Source organism: Antedon mediterranea, chromosome 5, assembly GCF_964355755.1.
Source record: "Antedon mediterranea chromosome 5, ecAntMedi1.1, whole genome shotgun sequence".
Taxonomy (NCBI): Eukaryota; Metazoa; Echinodermata; class Crinoidea; order Comatulida; family Antedonidae; genus Antedon; species Antedon mediterranea.
Window position 1 is genome coordinate 1,882,009 of NC_092674.1, and position 24,509 is coordinate 1,906,517.

The 24,509-nt window shown below is 35.7% G+C and overlaps 2 protein-coding genes across 3 annotated transcripts in view; one reads left to right on the forward strand and one right to left on the reverse strand.

Moving 5' to 3' along the window:
• The window catches only part of LOC140049515 (uncharacterized), a 37,262-nt gene extending 35,598 nt beyond the window's left edge, over nt 1-1,664 (forward strand). The window contains exon 5 of one of the 2 annotated variants that reach the window (XR_011845283.1): nt 440-1,663. The gene's annotated coding sequence lies outside the window, so the exon portion shown is untranslated. Of the gene's footprint in view, nt 1-439 lie in introns of both variants that reach the window. The other variant, XR_011845284.1, reaches the window with a different exon arrangement.
• A 4,394-nt stretch (nt 1,665-6,058) lies between these two features.
• LOC140049221 (neuronal acetylcholine receptor subunit alpha-9-like) lies at nt 6,059-23,454 on the reverse strand. The gene is made up of 8 exons (XM_072094056.1): nt 23,132-23,454; nt 13,788-13,933; nt 12,588-12,632; nt 10,166-10,275; nt 9,354-9,498; nt 8,825-8,936; nt 7,833-8,117; nt 6,059-7,267 (listed from the first exon to the last, which is right to left on the reverse strand). Exons 1-8 carry the CDS (start codon nt 23,205-23,207, stop codon nt 6,747-6,749), a joined length of 1,440 nt encoding a protein of 479 aa, XP_071950157.1. The 5' UTR covers nt 23,208-23,454; the 3' UTR covers nt 6,059-6,746.
• Between the last annotated feature and the right edge of the window lie 1,055 nt (nt 23,455-24,509).

The following is a 24,509-nucleotide window of genomic DNA, read 5'->3' on the forward strand; positions in this document are numbered from 1 at the left end:
ATACTTTTGAATACCATGACGCACCCGTGCGTCAAAAAGGTGACTTACCTTTAGGTGACCATGACGCACCCATTTTGACGCACTGTGACCATGTTGTTTATGATATGGTGGGTGGTAAAGTGACGGACATTGACACACCTTGTTCATTGATGTGACGTACCATCTAGGTTTTTTGACACACCCCTGCGTCAGTAATTATTTGTAAATGACGCACCCATGACGCACCTCTCCCGGGGGTCGTATAGTGAGTCATACAATTGACAAGTGCATTAATGACTACCAGACATGTTAGAAAGAAAACATCATCTAGTTGAAACTAAACTTGATGGCTTTGAATGTGCTTCCCTGCACAGCATTGTTTTTCATCAATCGAAGATATTTTGCGTTTCATGAAAAAGGTGTATGATACAATAAAATTTGGTTTGTTTTTGTCTTTCAGGGTAGATAGCGTGATGATGGTCAATACTGTATACTCATAGTCTGATTCAGTTTGGGTACCCACAGTTAACAGGCCTGCTGAACAACAGATGGACCCGATCGCAATTATTTTCATTTTATCTACAAATAATTTTGTTAAAGCATTAGGCCTAGGTATAGGCCTAGCCATTAGAAAAAAAAACACTTCACTTCATTTTATTAATATCAATTTTGAGCCAGAGCCAAAATTGTGGGCCAGCAGGGAGAGCAAGGTCCTTTCTTCCATGTATTTCTCACTTATGATCTGTACCGGGATCATCTGTACCTACCAGGCTTAGGCTACACGGTGGCCCTATTCCCAAATATTTTTAAAAAAAGGCGAACGAGTCTGCCTCGTCCAGTGTTGTTGTGTTGTCCCAGACAAGAAGGCTAGCCTACAATCAAAAAAACTTTAATTCGCTTGTTGTGTAGGTAGGCCGGCCTAGGCTTGAATTAATGACATATTATGAGGCTTTTCAACATCTAATATCTATCTAATTTGGTGTAACAAATTAAAGGTATAATAGTTGATAACATTTACTAATTTAGAGGGGTAAAAAAGGCACAATTATACAATTAAACTTACAATAAATTCACAAAAGTCGAAAAAGGAGAGCCATACTTACATACCCCCACCAAGCACACAACAATACTGCAGTTGGTGTAGTGTTCTTTGTCCAGTCGTCTTTTGAATAATTGTTGTCTCGACGTCTGGACAAAAGTTATAGCAAAGTTTCGACTTTTTAAAAAGCACGTTGTAATAAATAAAACAAAATTACTAGAAGAGTTTTGACGTTAAAACTATTCTTTGTGTCATCCATAATATTTCGAACGAAAATGTAACACAGGGCAGAACTACTCACATGACGTAGGCCTATTAATAACGTAAAAGTATAAGAGATTAATGAATACTGTAGATCGATCCGGCCAAAAAGTTGGTTTAAGACAAGACTAAATATTCAATTATTTATTTATTATTTATTTCAGAATGTACTTACTAACGACAATAAAGTATATAAACACTTATACATATGCATATAGGGCCACATAGATTTGAGCTAATACTCTGAAATAAATCTCTTTTTGTAACGTCTACTCGCCTCACTGAGCGGGTACGACCAAGAACGTTGAATTAAACAATGAAACCAGGTCACAATAAAAAAAAAATGGAATTCATACATTTAAATTGAAAAATATACCATGAAAAAAAGTCTTCGATTAATTTGATGAATTTAATTTTAAATTAATATTATAATTAGGACACGTTTTACCTAGAAATAATAAAAATCTATTTTGGATTATATTCTCTATACAACTTGGAGATATCGAATTCACAATAACTGAACAATATTCAATGTGTGGACGAACAATATTGTTTATAGGCGCGCCGCAGCCAAAACAAAATTATCGGTTAATTGTTGAACCAATCAAGTGCGCATGATCAGTTATTACCAAAACAACCAGATGCCCAATCACAACGCAACAATTTGTCCTCCAGGTCAAAGGTTAAAAATGATCGCATAATTATCCGATTTGAATGACTTATCGGTTAATTTTGCTCGAGCAATCGGTTCAACCCCGTTTCCACAGGCAGTTTGTCGGTTAACTATCGGTTAATTTTTATCAGTTAATTACCGGTAAATTTTGGCTGCGGAAACACGTCCATAAAGACACACCAGAGTGATGTATTAATTCATCCATTAGCTTTCGGATATGATACTTGCTTTGCTAAAAATCATCTCTGATTCATGCCATAATTTAAATTGTCATGATTATAACAATTTTACAATCTAATCCACTGGACTTACTTGTTTAGTCAACAGTAACAAGTAACGCTCTGTCCACACTATCAAACTAGTTTGACAAAAAAGGTGGGATGTGCCCAAATATGGTAGTGATATATCCAAATATATATGCCCATATATAATATTATCATGTCCATATATGTGCACATCACATTTTTTTGTCACATCATATTTAATAGTGTAAACAGAGCTTTAAGTCCAGTGGATTAGATTTATATCTTTCTACAATTAATACTACCTGAATGAGTGAGTATTTATTATTTAAATGGCGATCTTATTGACCTAGGTAGCCCTACCTTTTTAAATATATAGTTAGTTCTATGTGAAAACCTTTTTTTATCCATATATTTCTTTTTTCAATCTCTCTAATCACCAGACCCGTATCAAGATTTTCAATTTGTATGCAAAATGGCGTGACTTCACTCCGAGTTCATAGATTTCACGGTCCTGTCATTACTTTTGGTTTTCTTTTTTAAACTTTAATTTTAATTTGTTTTTAGCAATAATATAAATGAAAATCACATGTATCAACTCATATTTCATTAGTCTTTATTGTGTAATGTAATTACATCGCAGAAATACAATGCACCAACTAGCGGTAATCCAGCACCAAACATATCATGTTACTAGAACTTTTACGGATATTTACAATATTTAGTGACATTACTACAAACCAAACATTACGATACTTACATTATCGGCTAATTATTACTGTTTTTTTAGACTTCTTGAATCAGACTGTCCAGCAGGTAGGCCTACTTTACCGTACTAAACGTATCTGTTTTATTCAACAAACTTCGAGTGTAAACTTTCGTTAAAACCATACGCCATACTTGTAGTCTGTCACGTGATAATTGACTAATTTCCTATTTCAACATGAATCATTCCGTTTCCAATGTTAACAAAGTCAATTATTAATAATAATATTATTATTGACAGTGACGTATTGCGGAAAGGTATCTAGGAGATGAGATTTCTTAAACATTACAATAAAAGCTCATTCAACAGCCTATATTATAGCTCCTACTCTCAAATTCTTCGAACACTGTCCTGAAATGTTGCCAACTGTATATAATGCTTACAATACTATAATTAGCATGCAAACAATATACACCTGGGCTAAGTTAAATAGTTTGTTTTTTCTGGATTAGAAATGCGTTCAAACGATGAAATAATGCGTTCAAACAATGAAATAATGCGTTCAAACGATGAAATAATGCGTTCAAACGATGAAATAATGCGTTATGTGCAGATTTATCATCAATTTAGCAGCACACACAAGATAAGTTATTTCAAATCCTAAATTACATACACCTTAACTTTAATAACACCAAATTCGTTTTAAAAATAATAGGTCAAAATAATGATACCACCACCACAACCAAAATAAATAGTGCCTTAGCTTAAAACTATCTCCAAGCATCAAACACATTTTTAAAGCAATCCGTTCGACGCGAGCTTAATCCGACGTCGTAGGCTGTCGCAAGTAACATTTGACCAATCGTAAAGCGTGGTTCCCACTAGAACGCAACGTAACGCAGCGACGTATCGACGCAACGTGCTGTATTGCGTAATCACAAGTGGGAACCGACGACGCAACAGGTGTGGGCAAACACAATTATTGGAAGGGAATTTTCTTACGTTACGTAGGTTGCGTTACGTTACGTCGCTAGTGGGAACCACGCTTTATGGATCATAGCTTGCGATAGGTCACTGCTTGATTCCCACTAGAACGCAACGCAGCGACGTATCGACGCAAAGTGCAGGCCCGTATGCAGCATTTATAATGGGGGGGTGCGAGCGAAGCGAGCAACAATGGCTGGGGGCCAGGGGGCCGCCAAGGGCCCCCGGTCAGGGTCCAGGGGCCGAAGGCCCTGGAAAAATTTGCGTTATTTGACGTTCTAAAGACTGATGTAAGACTGTCTGTTGTGGCTTGGGCTAGTTGAACGATGGACACCAGAACTTAACGCTTTCATGATGAGGCCAACTCAGCAGGGGTGGCGCCAGGATCTTCCCGACGCGGGGGCTACATTCCCCGATGAGGGGGCTATGCGAGCGAAGCGAGCATCACTAGGCTGAGGGCCAGGGGCCGCCAAGAGCCCCCGGTGGGGTCCAGGGGGGCGAAGCCCCCGGAAGCAACGCGTTCTAGCGTCATTTGAGGTCTTTTTAATCAGATTTAGGGTAGCCATTTTTTCCATTTTTTATAATGCATAAATAAAATACTGCGTGCAAAAAAACGATGCGCGATGACTGTTTCAATCCATATTTTTCAATTTAAAAAATAAAAGTTCAAAGAAAATTTAGAAAAATAGAGTTGGAGGTCCCGGAAATTGGACTTATTATACTTCAAAACATGAAAAAAAATATATAAGTCCCTATCATGGGTTGTGACTGAGCTAAGAAATGTTTGAAAAATAGAGATGCTAGGTCTCGGAAAATGTACTTCTTGTTCTTCGAAATATGACCAGCTTTATTGTTGGGGCTGAGCTAAGAAAATGTTTAAAACTAGAGCTGCAGGTCTTCAAAAAATTGCATTTTATACTTTGGAAACATCAGGCCTAGAGGCTTAAAAAACGCAAGCGTAGACCTTTTTCAGTCGGGGAAAAAAGTTTATTCCTCCCAGGTGTATGCATGCGTACCATCTGGACTTCCGAGTGGTGAGAAATTCATGACATACAGGATATTGAAAATGTAATAACTATAGCTATAATGTTGGCTAAGCGAAAATGGCATGTTTTTTTGTTTAGTAATAGATGAAAAATTTATTTTAGGTGCCCCACGGTACAGAAGGTTACTTGTAAATTAAAAAATTGGTGAACAAACGAACAATTAACATAATTCGTTTTTGCTGTAGTGTAGCGTACGTCGACGCAGTACACGACGTAACCGTCGGTAAACTTCGCCTGGAAAATAACACATTACACATTTTGGTCCCTGGATGAAACTTGATATCACGCGTCTCGACCCAACGTTGAACGATTCGTACAAAGGGATACCGCCAGACAAGTGCGTACCTAGCTATTGTTTAGTAGTAAGTTAGATCGCTGGCAATAATGAATGCATATAAAGTGCATATTATCACTCTGACGTACTCTCACGGTCAATGAAACGTCGCGGTTTTCTAGGCGCTGAAGCTAGCTACGAAGTGAACGCGAACGCTTTTTACTGTATATTATATTCCCCGACAAAAAGTACACGTGTTCCCTTCGGTAACCGTCGGTAAACTTCGCCTGGAAAATAACTACATTACACATTTTGGTCCCTGGATGAAACTTGATATCACGCGTCTCGACCCAACGTTGAACGATTCGTACAAAAGGATACCGCCAGACAAGTGCGTACCTAGCTAATGTTTATTAGTAAGTTAGATCGCTGGCAATAATGAATGCATAAAAGTGCATATTAGCCCTCTGACGTACTCTCACGGTCAATGGAACATCGTGGTTTTCTAGGCGCTGAAGCTATATGAAGTGAACGCGAACGTTTTTACTGTATATTATACCGCGTACCGCGTACATGAAGCGCTAAGCTATTGCTTGTCGTCACATGATCGACTGCGCATGTTTTACATCGAGTTTGTAGTCAGTTCAGATTCCGTAATTTAATTACCGGTATTTTTTCATTTTATATTAGCATATTTTTGTTTGTATACCATTGATAATGTAAATTTTGTATATATATAATGATATTGTCTTTAGTTAAACAAGACAAGAAAAAATACCAACCGAGGAAATAGTGGACCTTTTGGGACTTGGGGGGGTGCGTCTGCACCCAACGCACCCCCCCTGGATACGGGCCTGAAGTGTTGTATTGCGTAACCACAAGTGGGAACCGACGACGCAAACATCGCTAGTTTGATTTCAGGCAGGCGGGGGAAAACACAATTACTAGAAGGACATTTGCTTACGTTGCGTCGCGTCGCTAGTGGAAACCAAGCTTAAGTCTAACAATCTATTAATTAATGATAGTCTAATCGTTAAAATTGTATCATACTACCTAATGGCATTTAAAAACCACGATCTATATAAATGAATGTTTACACCTATGATACTATTTAATTTTCTGGTTCTAAATATAAGTGTTCCCCAATCCATAGATTGTGTTGTGGTGGTCATCATCACCACCAACATAATGGTTAAAATAAGGTTTTTTTATACACTTATTAATAATGTACTGTATATTGTTTTTCTGATTCTAAAATCGTACGTTCCTAATTCCATGATTATATATATATAAAGTTTTAGTCGGAAAGTTCTGACACTAAAGTGATCAAGTCAACTGTTCAAACATTATGATGATGCGTTGAGTGCCCATTCCATATATTTTGTCTATGTAAAAGTTTAAAGGTTCAACAACATTTCGGATAGTTTTCACACTATAGTTATCAAATAGTCTACACGTCACGGATTTTGTGACGTCATATAATCGGGTACATCGTCATTTTTAAATATCCGAACCAAAACCAGCAATAACGTTGAGTTTCAGTTAAAGCATCTGAGTGAAAATAACGGAATCAATGATGACAATGCAAATCAGGTAAATCCACAAAAAAAGACGATCAAGAACGCTAGCAACCAGTTGCCAATCGCTTATTAGTTGATCTGTTTTCTCTTTTTCTGCAAAATGTTCCACAAGAAATCTCTGGTTACGCAACATTTCTCGGCATACAGGATCAGACGCCGACTCCATCGATGAAAGTGATCGCATGTTGTTGCGCGTACCATTCAAACGTTTTTCGCGCGTAGTTATATCGATCGGGTCTTCCTGTGGGCCCATATCCATATCCGTGTAAATAGTCTGTGTTATGGGCTCGTAGACTCGTTTCGAGTTGCTTCGCTGAATTTTTTTAACGTGAACATGAAGACATAGAGGGCGAGCAAGAAATTGCAAGAAAACCACTTGCATCCATCTTGGAAGTGGAGTTTGTCGATGGTGACAGTTTAGCACTAGTATAGTCATTAATAAAGATATGGAAACACACATTATTGTGATGATATAAAATCGAGCTGCAAAGAAGAAAAGGACATTTGTTATTACGTATAGGTACAGTATATGATTTGAACTCGATCGTCACCAGGACGAGTTAAGTTTAATTAATATTAAGCGTGGTTCCCACTAGAGACGCAACTCAAGGACGTACGCGCAACGCAAGCGAGTTGACAAATGACAAGAGACAGTTTGAATAATCCATCGCTGTGATAGGTCAAATCCCTTACGTTGCGTTACGTCATTGTGTTGCGTCGCTAGAGGGAACCAAGTGTTAGGACGCAACGCATGGACGTGAGTGCAACAAAAGTAATCACGACGCGATGTAGTGGCGGATTCACTGCGTCGTGACTTGTGCGGTGTACTTACAACCTTGCGTTGTGTCCAAGGAGGGGACGCAACGCAAGGATGTACGCGCAACGCAAGCGAGTTAACCAATGACAAGAGACAGTTTGAATAATCCATCGCTTGTGATTGGTCAAATCCCTTACGTTGCGTTACGTCGTTGTGTTGCGTCTCAAGCCTTACGTAACGTTCATGTTGAATTACACCTGCGCTGACATTGAAATAGAACAGAAAACTTACACAATATTGGAATATCACTTCCGCTGGCTGGCATATTCTCAGCCACAACTAACATAAACACTGTTAATGACAAAAGTACTGTGATTCCCAGCGAAACTTTTTCTCCAGAGTTACATGGTAAAATGAATTCCACCAATGACATTGCAGATATCACCAAACACGGCACAACCAGATTCAGAAAGTAAAACAGAGGGCGTCGTTTGATTTCCAATCTAAAAGTTACACTGGCGTATGTTTTATCAGGACAACAGCTAAATGTTTCTAACTCTTTCTTGTGAGCGATTTCTACAAATTAATGAAACAATACAAATACAATTAATACATTCAAATCAATAGAAAAGCATATTGATAGGTTTGTTGCCAAGTACCAATTCTAAAACTTGGTTTCCATTTAGATGCAAAGCATCCCAAGTATCGCTTGATCGCTCAACTCACTTTCGTTGCGCCTACGTCGTTGCGTTGCGTCAGTGGGAACCAAGCTTAAAATAGCCTTGGTTGTAACAACCAGGCCTCCGTGTAACAATCACCCAGTTGGTTTCTTTTATTCGCTTACATAGAGTACCGTTTTGATACTTAACTCCATAATATTAACAGTGCGCGTTCGTTAAAGCTTGTTTTACAGAACGCAACGCAATGACGTAAGCGTAACGTTTCGTTCCCACTATATACGCAATACAAGGACGTAGAGTTGGCCGGCTAAAGACAAGCAACAGTTCGAATAATCCATCGCGTGTGATTAGTCAAATTACTTATCGTTGCCTTAAACTCTGTCTACACTATAAAACTTTATATGACGTGCCCACCATAAGTGGTATGACATCATCATGTCCATATATTGTCACATAAAGTTTAATATAACTGATTTGACCAATCACAGGCAATGGATTATTCGAACTGTCGCTTGTCTTGTCAAGTGCGTTGCGTCCAAATGAGAACAAAGCTGTAAGCGTTAGCACGCGTCATCCGTTTTCGTCCATATTAAATAAACTTACCAAGTGTGTCCCATTCGCCGTTATGATTGTAGTTCGACGCGTCAGCTGTATCATCGAAGTAGTCAATGTACTTGGTGTCGTGTTGCCACGAACCAAACTTCAATCGACATACCTGCCAACAAATGTTATCAATAGAAATTGAATACAAGTCTGTAGTAATTTCGAGGCTTTTTACAAGCTCAAGTAGTATATGTATGAAACGCCATATGTGCCAAAATATATATATCTGTTTACTAATATTAAGTCAAAACTCCGTCTGGAACACAGACTATAGTTTACTGAGTAGCATGGGGGATTTATATATTACGAGGACATGTTCGTATAGGCCTACTTCCTTAAAGTCTCAAATGTATTCCTACATATAAAGCTTAAAATTAATTCATGCTAAATGATATAATATACAAATAATAAATGTTTAATAGTGCGTACTATTGCACGCCATGTGACCCACAATCTTCTAATCAAATGGCAGGAATTTATTTAAGTGTTTTATAACACATACTATTATAATACAGTAATCAGCTCTCACCTGTTTATCAAACGGATAGAGGTAGACATCAACAGAGCAATGAGATTTGATCGTAAGGGGCGCACTCCAATCCACACTACCATTTTCCGTTACGATTACGTTAGTGGTTACCGTCATGAACGGTTCGTTAGAACTTTCATCACGACTGAAAAATTACAAAACATTACAAACAACAAATGTCATTATTACGTTTGTGGCACTGCTGCTGCAACTCTTAGTGCTTAACATATGTAATGTAACTCCCTCTATGAAACACTTTTTTGTTTCAATTTTTAGAAATTAACATGTATTTTTATTCGTAATTCTTTTTGTTCCCCTTTTAACAGGCCCATTAATTACCCACATCAAATATATGAAAAAAAAGCTAACAAATAATAATGAATACAGTTTAAAAAATAAAATTACTTCGAGGTGATGTCTGAGTGTTTTGGGGGGTAATCAATTACCTCACCCCTCATTCGATTTTAAATGCACGAGTAACGGTTAATTAACACAGACGAGCAGTAACGGTAGGCGGAAAACCGCGTAAACTTGTCCAACGTAGAATCTGTATCTATCCTGAGCGGAAACTACCCGTCTGCTCCGCGTTGTGTGGTCTTAAGGATTAACATAGATTCTATTTGTTATTAACGTTACCGCTCGTCTGTGTGAATTGGCCTTAAGCTTGGTTCTCACTAGGACGCAACGCAAGGACGTAGACGCAACTGTTTGAATAATCTATCGCTTGAAATTGGTCAAACCACTTTGCGTTGCGTTACGTCCTTGCATTGCGTACCAGTGGGAACCAAGCTTTAACGGTACGACGTGCTTACGTGTTGTATAATATTGTATCGGGAAGCCAAACTTTGCTTGCAGGCACACGGATGACGTCCAGGCCTTGGTAGTCGCTTGAGTTCCACACTAAGTATTCATCTTTCCAACGCTACAATTAATAGAACACAATTTTAAAATAATAGTCATTAGGCCTATTGTTCCATTATTGTTCTTTATACATTATTCATACTGTGAAAGTCAATAATATAATGTGTAGAACATTGAGTAATGTCGTCAGCACACGTCGCCAAATAAACAAACTACACCAAAAAATCACTTTCGCAGACTGATTATGTTTTTTTTTTATAATTTGACTGTTCATAAATCAGCGCCAAAAGTCAATGAACTGTTGGCTGAATAGGATATACGTCAGTACAAGAGTTTGCAAATTGTGAGTGAGTATTGTGGGCAGAATCTGTCGTCATATAAGAGAGGTGTAATAAGCCGAAGGCTAGAGGGCCTACTTCGGCTGTATCAACTCTTTGGGTCATACAAATATATGTTAAAGGTCAGGCCCGGGCTTCTTGAATAAGAACGAATCGATGACGTTTGTAATAGAATGATTACAAAAAATTAAAAATAGGATCGTTCCCATTATTTCGGATTCCGTGTGTGAACGCAGTGCTCGAAAAACGTAACGTAGACCATGAGTGGTCAGCCAAGTACCGAACCGACCCGGGCTGGCGCAGTGTGAACGCTTTAATGTGATGAGATAATTGATGATGATGTATAATGAAAAAGATACTGCGGTACATACTTCATCTCATCCGTCTTCAGCTTTGTCTACTAGTGTGACAAAAAAAGATGTGTCCAAATATGGTATAATTGATATACCAAAAAATATGGTAGTGATATGACATCATCATGTCCATATATGGGCACATCACATTTTTTTCTAAAACATTTGATACTGTAGACAGTACTTACACATTCAGATTAAATTCAACACCTACTTTTCCAGCACATGAATATATATTGTGTTGTGAGATTTGATATAATGCTTGAAATCCCAAATGATACCAAGAATGACAATCAATAATTAACTTTTGAGTCATTTAGCGATCATTTACGCGCGCGTACGCGTGAAAATTGATAGCCAATCAGTCTCAAGAGTGATGCAATTATATGCTTGTGATAATTGTCATTTGTATTCTTTGAATAGTTAGTAAATAAAATTAAGATTAGTGTTAAATATCATTTTATAATTTGTATTCATGTCTCGATTTCTCATTGAAACATCATCGTCTTACTAATTCGTATCATTTTACCAGCTTTAATGGATGATAGATGTGCTATTTCAGCTCTGCTTTAAGCAATGCTGTCAAAGACGGGGCTTAAAATCGATGATACAAAAATCTTTTTATCTAACCTTGGCCAAGATACAATTTACTGTATAGGCCTAGTAATTATAGAAAGTTAAAGTACGGTATACCTTTCGCGGCAGTGTAATATTGCTAGCCATTGATTGGATTAAACAGCTTATCAACTAAGTGCCTTCAGAACACCTTTCCACGTGATACCTGAGATTGCCTAGTCAATATACTCAGACTTCTGGTGGATATTTCATTTGGATTAGGTCAAACATTGACAAGAGAAATCGTTAAAATACTATAGGCCCACTTGACTTGTCGTTATCTATCGTTAAATCCAAAGTGCCGATCAATAAGACATTACATACAAACTTTAATTAAAACCGACCACCACCTGGCTGTGAAATATACATACAGAAAATGAATACAATATGTGTGATGTTATACTACGAGGAGATATAGCGAGAATGCGTACATAGCGTGAGTGCATACATAGTGCGAGTTCGTACATTGTATTATTGCGTACATTGTGTGAGTGCGTACATTGTATGAGTGCGTACATTATGTGGGTGCGTACATAGTGTGAGTGCGTACATTGTGTGAGTGCGTACATTATGTGAGTGCGTACATAGTGTGAGTACGTACATTGTGTGAGTGCGTACATTATGTGGGTGCGTACATAGTGTGAGTGCGTACATAGTGTGAGTGCGAACATAACGTGGGTGCGTACATAGTGTGAGTGCGTACATTATGTGAGTGCGTACATAGTGCGAGTGCATACATTGTATGAGTGCGTACATTGTGTAAGTGCGAACATAGCGTGGGTGCGTACATATTGTGAGTGCGCATGTTGTGTGTGTGCGTATATAATGTGAGTGCGTACATTTAGTATGTGCATAAATAACGTGTGTGCATGTACATTTATGAGTGCGTACATAGTGTGAGTGCGTACATAGCGTGAGTGCGTACATAGCGTGAGTGCGTACATAGCGTGAGTGCGTACATAGCGGGACGATGGTGTACATGCCGTTAGCACATAGGTGACCGATCTTTATAAAGTGTATCTACTAATCAAAGGTAACTTTTAATCAGCTCTCAATATCTTACTTACCTGCGTCAGCCAAACCATCATGCTAAGGTATTGATACTTTTCGTTCTAATTAAAAGAAATAAATGTTTGTAAGCAATTAGAATTACAAAACTAAGAGGAAATACAAAGGCACAGTTTACAATTTCAAAGCAGGCCTGTTTTAAAATTGTTTAATTATTATTCTTCCATGTCAACTAAAATAACGCACTAAATCCGTCTCCCTACACACATCAATATTAAACCGACATAACAAAACATGTGCACATGGATTGTTGGAAAGAAATATATACGCATCAACTTAAAATTAGATTTGACGAGCGAAAACGAAAGGCAAAGATCTCTCTCATTGCATCATCTGTTTGTTTTTAATATAAGATAAGTTTGTTTTGTCATTTCCTTTATTTCGAGATAAATTCTAAACACTAGTGCAATTATAGCATGTCATTAAGAGTTTAAACCCAGTAATTACAGCCGTTTATTTGCTAAAATCTGGAAAAATAAAATATGAGTATACAGGTATGTGTGCTGGATACTGTACCTGGTGATCATTGTGATAATAATCATTGTGATGATGGTGACCATTGTGATAATGATCATTGTGATGATAGTGATCAGCGTGAAATTACCATTGTGATGATGGTGATCATGTGATAATGATCATTGTGATGATGGTGATCATTGTGATAATGAGCATTGTGATGGTGGTGATCATTGTGATGATTGTGATCATGTGATAACGATCATTGTGATAATGAGCATTGTGATGATGGTGATCATTGTGATGATGGTAATCATTGTGACCTATTGTGATGATGGTGATCACTGTGATGATGGTGATCATTGTAATGATGGTGATCATTATGATGATGGTCATCATTGTAATGATGGTGATCATATATAGTCTCCAGAATCATATACAACCCCAGGGAGCAGAGAGCATGCGTGATAGAACCAAAATAACCATCACTTTTGGCAGTTTTTCTTGCCGTAAATAATGCCTTTTTCCTCCAGAAAGGAATCGCATTTCCTTTTAATGTTGTCTATGTTACACGGTGATTCGGCTTGATATTGGAAAGATTAACATTTTGGCGCACATGGGGTGAAATAGTATACTAGTGGAGCACTCGTAGAAATACTAACCACATAAACAACACAATGGCAGAGACTACTTTTGTAGAAGACACACTCTACACTCTTAGTCAGTGATAATGAGCTACTTACGACATTATTTATTTGACTCAAGTAAAGTTCCACTGATACTGTGATGTTATCCGTTTCGTTTTTGACGGGTCGTACCAGTTTATTGTAACTACTTTTCTCAAATAAATCATACAAAAGATCTTTCTGCTGACGAGATCCAAGTGTTCCTAAACAGAATAACGATAAATACAATGTTACATGAGGCTGGCCTGGTTACAGGAAAGTTGTTTTCCACTAGTGAAACAAGTAGCGGAAACAGTATAGGTCTTTACTTTAACTAATCAAGCCTATTTTTCACCAATCTTGAGATACAACTTAGCAGGAGCGGATTCAATGGGATGGGGAGGGGCAGCCGGACCGGGCCTCCTCTAAATTTCACAAGTTATAATGCCAAAGAAAAGACATCAAAATAGGTTCAGAACTTCATTTCACTACTTTTAGGCCACTGCGTAAGAAGTCATAGATTTTGGTGAAAAACAAGCTATCAGAAGATACTAAAAAGGATATATGTCGCAAACCTATCGACAATCTAAGAACATGAAAAAAGATGTAACTTTTAAAATAGTATAAAGGTGTGGAAATCACGTGGCACACAAGTAATGACACGCAATGAACACGCGTCCTTTAGCGCACGCTCACATGGACATGCGCAGTAGATATATTAAAAGCTGTGGTAATATCGAATCAAAGGTTATAAAATCAAATCAAATGTCAAATACTACTTCTCCTTCTCATGTTTTACTAATTCCATAATTTGACAAATTGGAGGACGATCAAGTAAATATGGTTATAAATACTAATAACATTTTAATAGTTAATTTGGATACTAATAATGCAAATTCAGATTTACAGCAATTTGTGTCTTCAATTCGCTAATTATAAAACTTAATTTGTTTAAAAGATTAGAAAATGGAATTTTAGATGCACTTATAACTATAATAATCTAATATTGTGGACATTAGTATTCCGTAATTTAAATTACATGAAATTAAGAATTAGAACTCGAAATAAATAATCTTATATTTGAATGATCAATGATTTTTTTATTCTAATTTGCGACGATAAGTGTACATGGGATTTGATTTATCGATAAAAAAACGATTTTTTTACGATTTAAAAAAGTGTATTAGCTTAATTTTAATTACAGAAAATTAATAAATAAAGCTGTACAATGCTTGTTAAATTACTCGTGATAATCGAAGTGTCCCTTCTGAGCGAATTCTCCCGAGACGTGCTAATTATGTAGAAAAGCTGCTTAACTTGCGTTTATATCCGTCTTTACAATCTAAAACTACAACTCAAATTCACTTAATGAAAAATCACTGTCGGAGTTTGGACGCTACCGGCTGTGTATTGATTTTGTCTTAACTGTTGTCTTTCAATTTGTGTTGAAGGCATCAACTGTCTATGACATCTACCATAAAGGCTATCATGCTAAGTGTAGCCTAAGTGTTATCATATAATGCGTTGCAAATTTGGTAGAGAAATTTTAAACAAATAAATTAAATCCCCTCCAGAAAATCATAATTTTGAATATTTAATTGCATTGCACACCACGTTGCAGCACAGAAGTAGAGCGTAAACAGTTTCTGCGCATGCTTCAAATAGTGTTCTGACACCTCAACTCTCCCAGCCGAACCTCCTCTCAACACACTTTTATCTCCCTGAATAGTTTAGACAATCGTAAACGACGAAAACATAAATTGGCCTAGGCCTACTTGTTGAATATAGTTGTACTTTTATCAGTGAAGATTTATGTTTACTTGGTTAATTGTAAATTACGCGGGTTGTAGATTCAAAATCTTGTTGTGATTGTACTATAGAACTGTTTTGATTATGTTTATAATTATAATGTACTTACGTACGTCCGTTATGATGGTAAATATATTACCACTATCATAACCATAAACAAAGCATAACAATAATTCAACATGTAATTTACTAATATTCCATAGCAAGAAGCGCGAACATGAATATTGTACGTGTATATAATACACGCCATTAATACAGGCTTCTCTATTAAATATTATGAATATATATAAATATGAATTGTGTATTTCGGTACGAGTGCCATCCATATGTTTTAACAATGGCATTCGATTTCAATCGATAAATTTCCTTAAAAATACTAAACTTTATCGTAAAAAAAGAATATTCATCAGAATAATTCATTTTTGGAAATTGCATTCCTTAAATATTGATATTTTTTATTTTAAAAATCAATTTTAAAAATATAGAATATTATTATATTATGATTTGAGTTCATAGTTCAATCAAAGTGGAGGAGAATTGAGTAGACGTAGACATTCAAATTAGCACTAGAATCTGATTTGAAAGCTATTTATTTATTTATTATTTTATGTCTTTAGGCAATGTGGCCAAGAATTACCAATTAATGACTGTCCTATCAGATAGGTGGTAATCCCCTGATACAGGGGCTATTTTGTGAACCAGTTCAACGGGGTAACCCCCTACTCTTCTCGAAGGATACAATAAATGCACTATAAATATCTAAAAGATCGAAATCCTTTATATCAATTCATCTAAAACATATAGGCCTAATTTACAAAAGTGCAAGATCCTAGAAAGTGTTTGTGATTAGAGACAACACAAAGAGAACACAAACATACAAAAAAGAAAACAAATTAAAGCTCAGGTACAGGCATGAATTTTAAATATAATATTTGGATAATTGTACATAAATCAAATATTTGTAACAGAAATCGAGACGAAAAAACATGTATTTCCTTTAATATGGTCAAATACAAAATTTGGCAAAATTCTTCCATAAAAACCAGGAAGACTTTTTTTCAGTAGTTAGGTAGTTAACCTAATGTAATAACATGACGGTGAAAAAAGATGGTGGATATACGGTGGATAATTTTTGCTATAGCATGAAAATAAAAATCTGAAGTTGAATAAAAATATCAGAAATGTAATATTCAAGTTATATTACCTATATTTAGTCATCTGATAACATTTTTTACCACACCATTTATTTTTCATAGCTTTTTAAAATGCCTCTCTATTTACAAAATTTGTGTACAAAAGAATAGAGATTTTACTGTGTAATTTGAACTATCCCCCCACTGATAAGAAAGGGCTTATTTTCAACAAGCTCGTGTAACACAAATAAAATCCCAAAAATTATGAAACATAGGGGAAACTATAGATCGATAATTATTGGAATGTATGATCAATAGAAATGTTTTGCCCGCACCTGGCCTTTAAGATAAGAACAAGTCACACATGTCTGGTAATATTCTTGAAGCACCCGATTTTTCTTGCCTCTTTTTAGTTGCGTTCACATCAAGGCGGGATCCGGTCCGGCGCCCCGAGAAAAATATCGTGGAAAATGGGTTAAGTTGTAAAGCATAGGATTGTTCACACCAAATTCGTACAATTGAATTCGTACCTGATTCGGACTCTGAATCGATCCAATGGATCAAGAATTTTGGTGAAATCGTACGATTTGTTTTTATTTTGACGAATCATCAGTGAGCATGAATGATGACCTTGCTTGACAAAATATGGATAACGGAATTCGTGCTCGAGGTGAAATCGCGCTCAACGGGTACTGTACGCGCGCGCACCGAGATTCGCATGCAATTTATAGAACTCAACTCTATAACCAGTGATAACAAAGATAGGAACAGTTCATGTCATTTCCGTCGCTCTCAATCTTATAGAATAAGATCCTCTAGCATACAGTCCTTGAATGCTTATAACATGAGTTATTACCAGAGTTTAGCGACGATAATCGATATCGCACTTTTAATTAGGAAATTGCTCGATTCTAAAATTATATATCATCAAATGAATGAAAAACATCTCACTGTGATGTTTACCTAATTCGCAAAAATGACAGAAATACCGTTTATACTTTGCCGTCTTTCGCATTTTGCGTAATGAAGATTAAAAGGGGAATTAAAGAACCTCTTACTCCGAACGTAAGATTTAAATTCATACTGTATTTAGTCAATTACACCTCGGCAAGCTTGAGACAATGCTATACTTTCCTTTTGCATGCACGTGCGCGTACAAATTCTGATGTATACCCATAAACTGCATTCCCACTTGTTCTGTTTCTCAGAAGGAAAGAAAGTGTAGTTCAGTTATTTCAAGTTTCTTTTATTTATACCACGGTCGCAGCCGAAGCTGAATTACGTTGTATTTACATTAAAATGTATAAAACGATACAAATACAAAGGTAAAACAGATTTTAATGACACAGGATGCATGGGTTATTGAAATAAAAACAGCTTATAATGTATTGCAAGTTATAAAAGAACAAATCATTCATTCAGCAGCGAGATAAGGAATAACATTGCACTTTTTCTGTATTTTTCAACTATTTATACGATTTCAATTATTTAACAAAACTACAAGTTTTTACGCATACGTCAACTGGTGTCTGACATAAAGCCACACCTATATTTGGGCACATCACATTTTTGTCAAACTAGTGCGATAGTGTAGACAGAGTTTCATAGACCTGTACACAGACTGATTGGAACAAACTGACTGAAAGAGATTTTGAAACACCCATGTGTCTCCTCTGTAAGCAAGGATAATGAACTTTACATTTATTGAATTTCATTGGTTTTAATTATACTAGTTTATAATCCCTAGATATGTGGCATTCCTTTCTAAGCCTGTGAGGCTGTTTCCATAATTATAGACACTTCCAACAATCAATTCAAAGTCATCATTAAAATGTTTGTTGACCTATTTATGCCCATCAGTTAACAGATTTCGGATCTATTTTCTTATAAATTCAAAATTGAGAAGCTGAAACTATTAAATGTAACAAATAACGATAGATTATACTGAAAATAGTCAATCGTTGACACCAAATTGCCACATTTCCTCCGTGCCTATGTTTCGTTGCATAATTTTTGCCATCATTGCATATTTATCGACGGCTTTTTATCAAAACATACGTGAGAAATTTACTTAATACTAACTTTTTTTGACATAACGGAATTTATTTTAAAAAATCGTTTTATACATCAAGGTTAATCTAACTTCTGGAAAAGTTACATTAACACTATATACAGTGCTATTGTACAGTAACACTACACAGTGCTATTGTAAAGTAACACTACACAGTGCTATTGTACAGTAACACTACACAGTGCTATTGTAAAATAACACTACACAGTGCTATTGTACAGTAACACTACACAGTGCTATTGTAAAATAACACTACACAGTGCTATTGTACAGTAACACTACACAGTGCTATTGTACAGTAACACTACACAGTGCTATTGTAAAGTAACACTACACACTGCTGTTGTACAGTAATACTTACACAGTGCTATTGTAAAATAACACTACACAGTGCTATTGTACAGTAACACTACACAGTGCTATTGTAAAATAACACTACACAGTGCTATTGTACAGTAACACTACACAGTGCTATTGTAAGGTAACACTACACACTGCTGTTGTACAGTAATACTACACAGTGCTATTGTAAAATAACACTACACAGTGCTATTGTACAGTAACACTACACAGTGCTATTGTAAAATAACACTACACAGTGCTATTGTACAGTAACACTACACAGTGCTATTGTAAAGTAACACTACACACTGCTGTTGTACAGTAATACTACACAGTGCTATTGTAAAGTAACACTACACATTACCATGGTACAGTAACACTACACAGTGCTATTGTACAGTAACACTACACAGTATTATTGTACATTAACACTAAACACTGCTATTGTACAGTAACACTAAACAGTATTATTGTACATTAACACTAAACACTGATATTGTACAGTAACACTAAACAATGCTATTGTATAGTACGGTAACACTATACATTACCATTGTACAGTAACACTACACAGTGCTATTGTAAAGTAACACTACACACTGCTGTTGTACAGTAATACTACACAGTGCTATTGTACAGTAACACAACACACTGCTATTGTAAAGTAACACTACACCGTGCTATTGTACAGAAATACAAAGGACGAGACCTATATACTAGGGGAAAGCAGGGAATCATGTTTGTGAAACAAATTACAATGGAAATAAATATTGCAGACTATTTGGAAATAACCGCCAATGTTCTTGTTGAACATGGCACATTAAGAAGAAGATGCGTATAAAAGAATTTAATTGGAAATTGATTTTTCTGTATTGTTTATTGTTGTTGGATTGGAATAAAGAAATAACAATAATTATTTGATCATTATAAAATAGATGTTCTACTGCAGTCTGTATCATGGTAGTGTGTTAACCTATAAAGAGACACTTTATTTTGTTGCGTTGCTGAGAGAGATTTATCATAAGAAGTCTTAATCATTATATAAAAACAGTAGAAAAGAAGTAAGGATTAAATAATGCATTATTCATCCTATAGAAAGGAAATTTATTACGGCTCGAAATCTCAATTACATTGATTATTATCATTTCCATCACTCGGGTATAATTAAAACTATTCGGATAAAAGCCATTCAATGTTGATTTAGCGAACCGTTAAATTATCCGATGCTGCCAGGCAATTAAACTCGATTGTCTTTTGTAGATGTTTGGTTAGCCGATATTAGTCAAGCTAATTTGGAGAATCTTATTTACTTTGATTTAATCTGATTTATAAAAAAACGGAAACACGATTCTAGATTAGCAAAGGTGTTGGGGACACGTGACTTGAAAACGCTTTGTTAACCTGTAAGCGCAACGCAAGTAATTTGACCAATCAGAAGGAATATTCAAACTGTCGCTAGCCATTGGTCAACTCGCTTGCGTTTCACAAATATCGTGCGATGACCAATCACAGTTCGACAGTGTTATCCATCGCATCATGATTGGTGCGCTTCCACGTGTTTCCCTAGGACGGAACGCAGTGACATAGGCCTACGCGCCAGACATCGGATGGTCCGTCGTCGGTGATTGGCTGAACTGTTTCCTATGTTCCTCCTCTCTAAGTGGGATGGGGTGGGTGGGGGAGAAGGAAGTAAGCATTAAATACTTGGCGCGCTATAACTTTAAAACATTCACCGATATCTTTTGGTATTTTTACTTTGTGATCGTGGTTAAAATAAATATAATTTTCAATGCATAGAAATAAGTAACACGAGGGAACCAGAAGAGGTGTGCTTGATTAGCCATATCTATTGAATAGATAGAGAAACGAATTAGAACCCAAGGGAGATAGGCTACGTGAGTATACACAACAAATAGTATTGGCTCTATGCATGACAGTGCAATGAACCATCATCCCCTTACTCAGATCTATACCACTTCAGAAATATTATTTCTTGTGCTTGATAAATTGTGGAAAACCTTTTAACAATTCCTCAAGCAAATGTCCAATATATTAATATACACACATTCAATCGTGTTATAGTGTTTGGTAACAAAGTACAGTACTTATTTAAGACAACGAACATGTCACGTGTTATCAGTTTACGTGACAAATTGATAAGCATACTTTTTAGTTACTTACGCACTATAGAATAATTCATTTTTCAACTTCAGAATTTATACAATGAATATATTATATCAATTTTAAAATAACATTATCAGGATAAAAATATATTAGTTTTTTAAGCGATGGAAATAATAGTGAGTAATGTAAATTGATAAGTAAACCAGTTATTTTTATTTAGCTTTTAAAAAAATATGTATATATCCGCTAAAACATGTGATTGATTGTCAATAAATGTGTAAGTTTATAGTTAATTAATTTGCTATTTGTAATAACTTCGTTTGTTGCGATTGCTCGCATTATTCATTTCATCAGTGACGACATTATAGGCCTACAATGTTTTACCGCGCAGTATAATATTAAACTTTTGACATGTATTTGAAATAATATTTATTATTTGCCTTGATTAAACTACCGAGAAAAATAAATTATGGAGGACTGAGATTTTTCTATACAGCTAAAAATTAACATATCAAATAGTTGATTTTAACGAGACGAAATCTAAAATTATTATATGCATATATCAATTAAATTAAGGTAATCACTGTATTTATTGCGTACCATTACATTCATATTCAATCACGTAGACACGAAGGTACGATTTTCATCATGATGATCCAGTTATTACACTAGTTGCATAAATTGTCTTTGTTTATTATTATAAGGTGATAAAATCCCATTAGGCCTATATCATTGCATACACATTAATAATAAGGAAAAAGTCAGTAAACAAGAATTACGTGACGTCAGTGTCTGTTTCCAGTGACGATTGTGGCATAATTTGAAATCATTGTATATTTATAAAATGAAGAAAGAAAACAAAGATTACTTTACAAACTAGCTAGTACGCGTGTGTACCTCGCGTGTACCCCGCGTGTACAACGCGTATACCCAGCGTATACCTTGCGTATACCCCGCGTATACCCTGCATGTACCCCGCGAATACACAAAGTGTACCCCGCGTATACCCCGCGTGACCCACGAATATTACACGCGCGGGTCAATCTCTATAATAAAATTTACAAAAAGTGTTTTATTCTCAAAATGAACCAGCAATCTTCAAACTAGAATTAAAAAAACGATTGCAAGCAGAAATGTTATACGTCATTAAACACAGTATAATATTCAATTATATTTGCCAAATAATTCATAATGTTTAAAGATTCAAAATATTAAAATGGAATTAAAGCTATTAAGGTTATTTGCATGGTATTAATTACTAATGAATGTATCCAATTAACATCATCAAAGTTTATGCATGACTATAAGAGGTCATTCCTGTTATTCAGATTTAAACCTATGACATAAAAAAAAGAATAAAAAGATAATTGAATTGTTAAATACTACCACGAAACAAAAGTTGAAATGTTGGTAAAAGGTAGTATGATGTTGTTAATACTAGCAGCATTATTTTTACAAAACAAAAATATACAGTACAAAAAAAGGAAATCGAAGGAAAACGTGGTACAAATAGTCTGATTACATTATCTATCGAATGGGTTGGTAATCAAATATAGAAAAAAAATAAAGAAAAGTATTAATAATAGTAATAGTATAACATAAATCTCTTGAGAACAAATTATATTTATTTTCTTTGTGCAGAAATAAGAAAAATAAACTATACTACATTATTAATATAATAAATTAAATAATGATAAATGTAAAAGATTGATATTAATGCGAATCTCGGTGCCGTTTTCGGTAATCTTTACAATTGTCTAAATCAAAGTATGTAACTTATTGTTACTGTACCGTAATACAGCGTCACCTATATTCGAGGCCTGCCATAAGCCTAACCTAATACTGTATAGGCGCGATATAATTATGTGACACTGTACTCAGAATTTGTCTGGGAAACTGAACATGTATTATGTAGTATAAAGATAATCGGGTGCATGTCTTACCTTGTATAGTTGAACATAGTAAAAAGCATGTACAAATAATATACCATGTTGAGTTAGGCGGCGGCGAACCAGCCATGGTAACACACTTATTCCTCGCGTCGCGTTGTGTCCCCGAGAGAGAAATGCACACAGTCCGACAACTTCAACAGTAGTGGGGGCTCAGAGTGGTTTTAATGCTTGACCATTAGTGTCATGGTTTAGTAACACCATAGAGCATTTCAGTTAAATATGAACTGTGAATCTAAGTTAAAGTTGGACAATCACTGATGCGCCAATCCTATCATTTTTGCACATACACACTGAACGCTCCATTAGATGCGCACAAGTCTCTAAAAGCATACTTTGATCATGATACAAGCGATGATACCATTCGCCACAGATATGTTGTGCTGTCAATCATATCATTTTGGGCGTGGCAAACCTGACGTGTTGATTATGCTAATTAGTTTACATAAGGGAATCGACAGAAGAGGAATTTATGCTTATAAATACTATGACGATGGTTGTATGAAATAGATGAATTATTCTATATTTACCGTGTCGTCGTCGTCGGAGTATTGAATAATAATAACCTCTTTCATCAATGTCAATTTTATCAGCCGCCGCATTCTCATTCTATACCAACACATTATATAAATCGAATCATATAAGACATACCTACCTATGTACAACTACTGTTATTTTGTACACAATGTTTTAATTGAATACTACAGTTATATTTTCTCTGGTTTGTTTTTTGTCAGTCTACATTCACGATTATGTGACGATTAAACTAAAGCTCTGTCCAGTTTGACTCAAGCGAATTTGATATATCCAAATATGGGCACGATGATGTCATATCACTATCATATTTGGGCACATCACACATATTTGTCAGATCTGAAGAACTAAACTCAGGCCGGGGTTAGCAGGGTGATTTGACAATGCGAAGATAGAACATTAGATTTAGGTAAGTCAGGGAAGAGTAATATAACTCTTCCCTGGTTAAGTTAAGCCCCTGTACGCACTCGGTTAAAAATCCTTGATCCATCATTGCTACATTGTTAGTTTCTAGAAGATATCCTAATATCTTCACATAAAAAAAGGAAAGACAGATCACATTGTTTGTTTTTCCTTTGGCTATTATTTGCGAAATTACTTCCTAAATATTAAAAACTTTGCCACTTTGTAAACCTTGGATGTCTTTCTCTATCGATCAATTTAAAAATAAAACAACATAAATAAACAAGATATTTCACCAAATGAAAGATGGGTTTGTGTCGAGGGAGTTCCGGCATGGTCCCGCCAAGGGGCGCGTTTATACGATTCTGTATAGACCTATAACTGAAATATGTTATTAGTTATTATATAAGCATATCGATATGGTGCTTATTTATTA

Bases quoted from the DNA above. Each gene is read 5' to 3' on its own strand.
- LOC140049221 (XM_072094056.1), bottom strand. From the start codon at position 23,207: ATGGCTGGTTCGCCGCCGCCTAACTCAACATGGTATATTATTTGTACA. The intron at 12,633-13,787 runs GTAAGTAGCTCA...TCTTTTAATTAG, and splicing joins TGAGTCAAATAAATAATGTC to AACGAAAAGTATCAATACCT. The intron at 9,499-10,165 runs GTAAGCACGTCG...GTAATTTTTCAG, and splicing joins GATACAATATTATACAACAC to TCGTGATGAAAGTTCTAACG.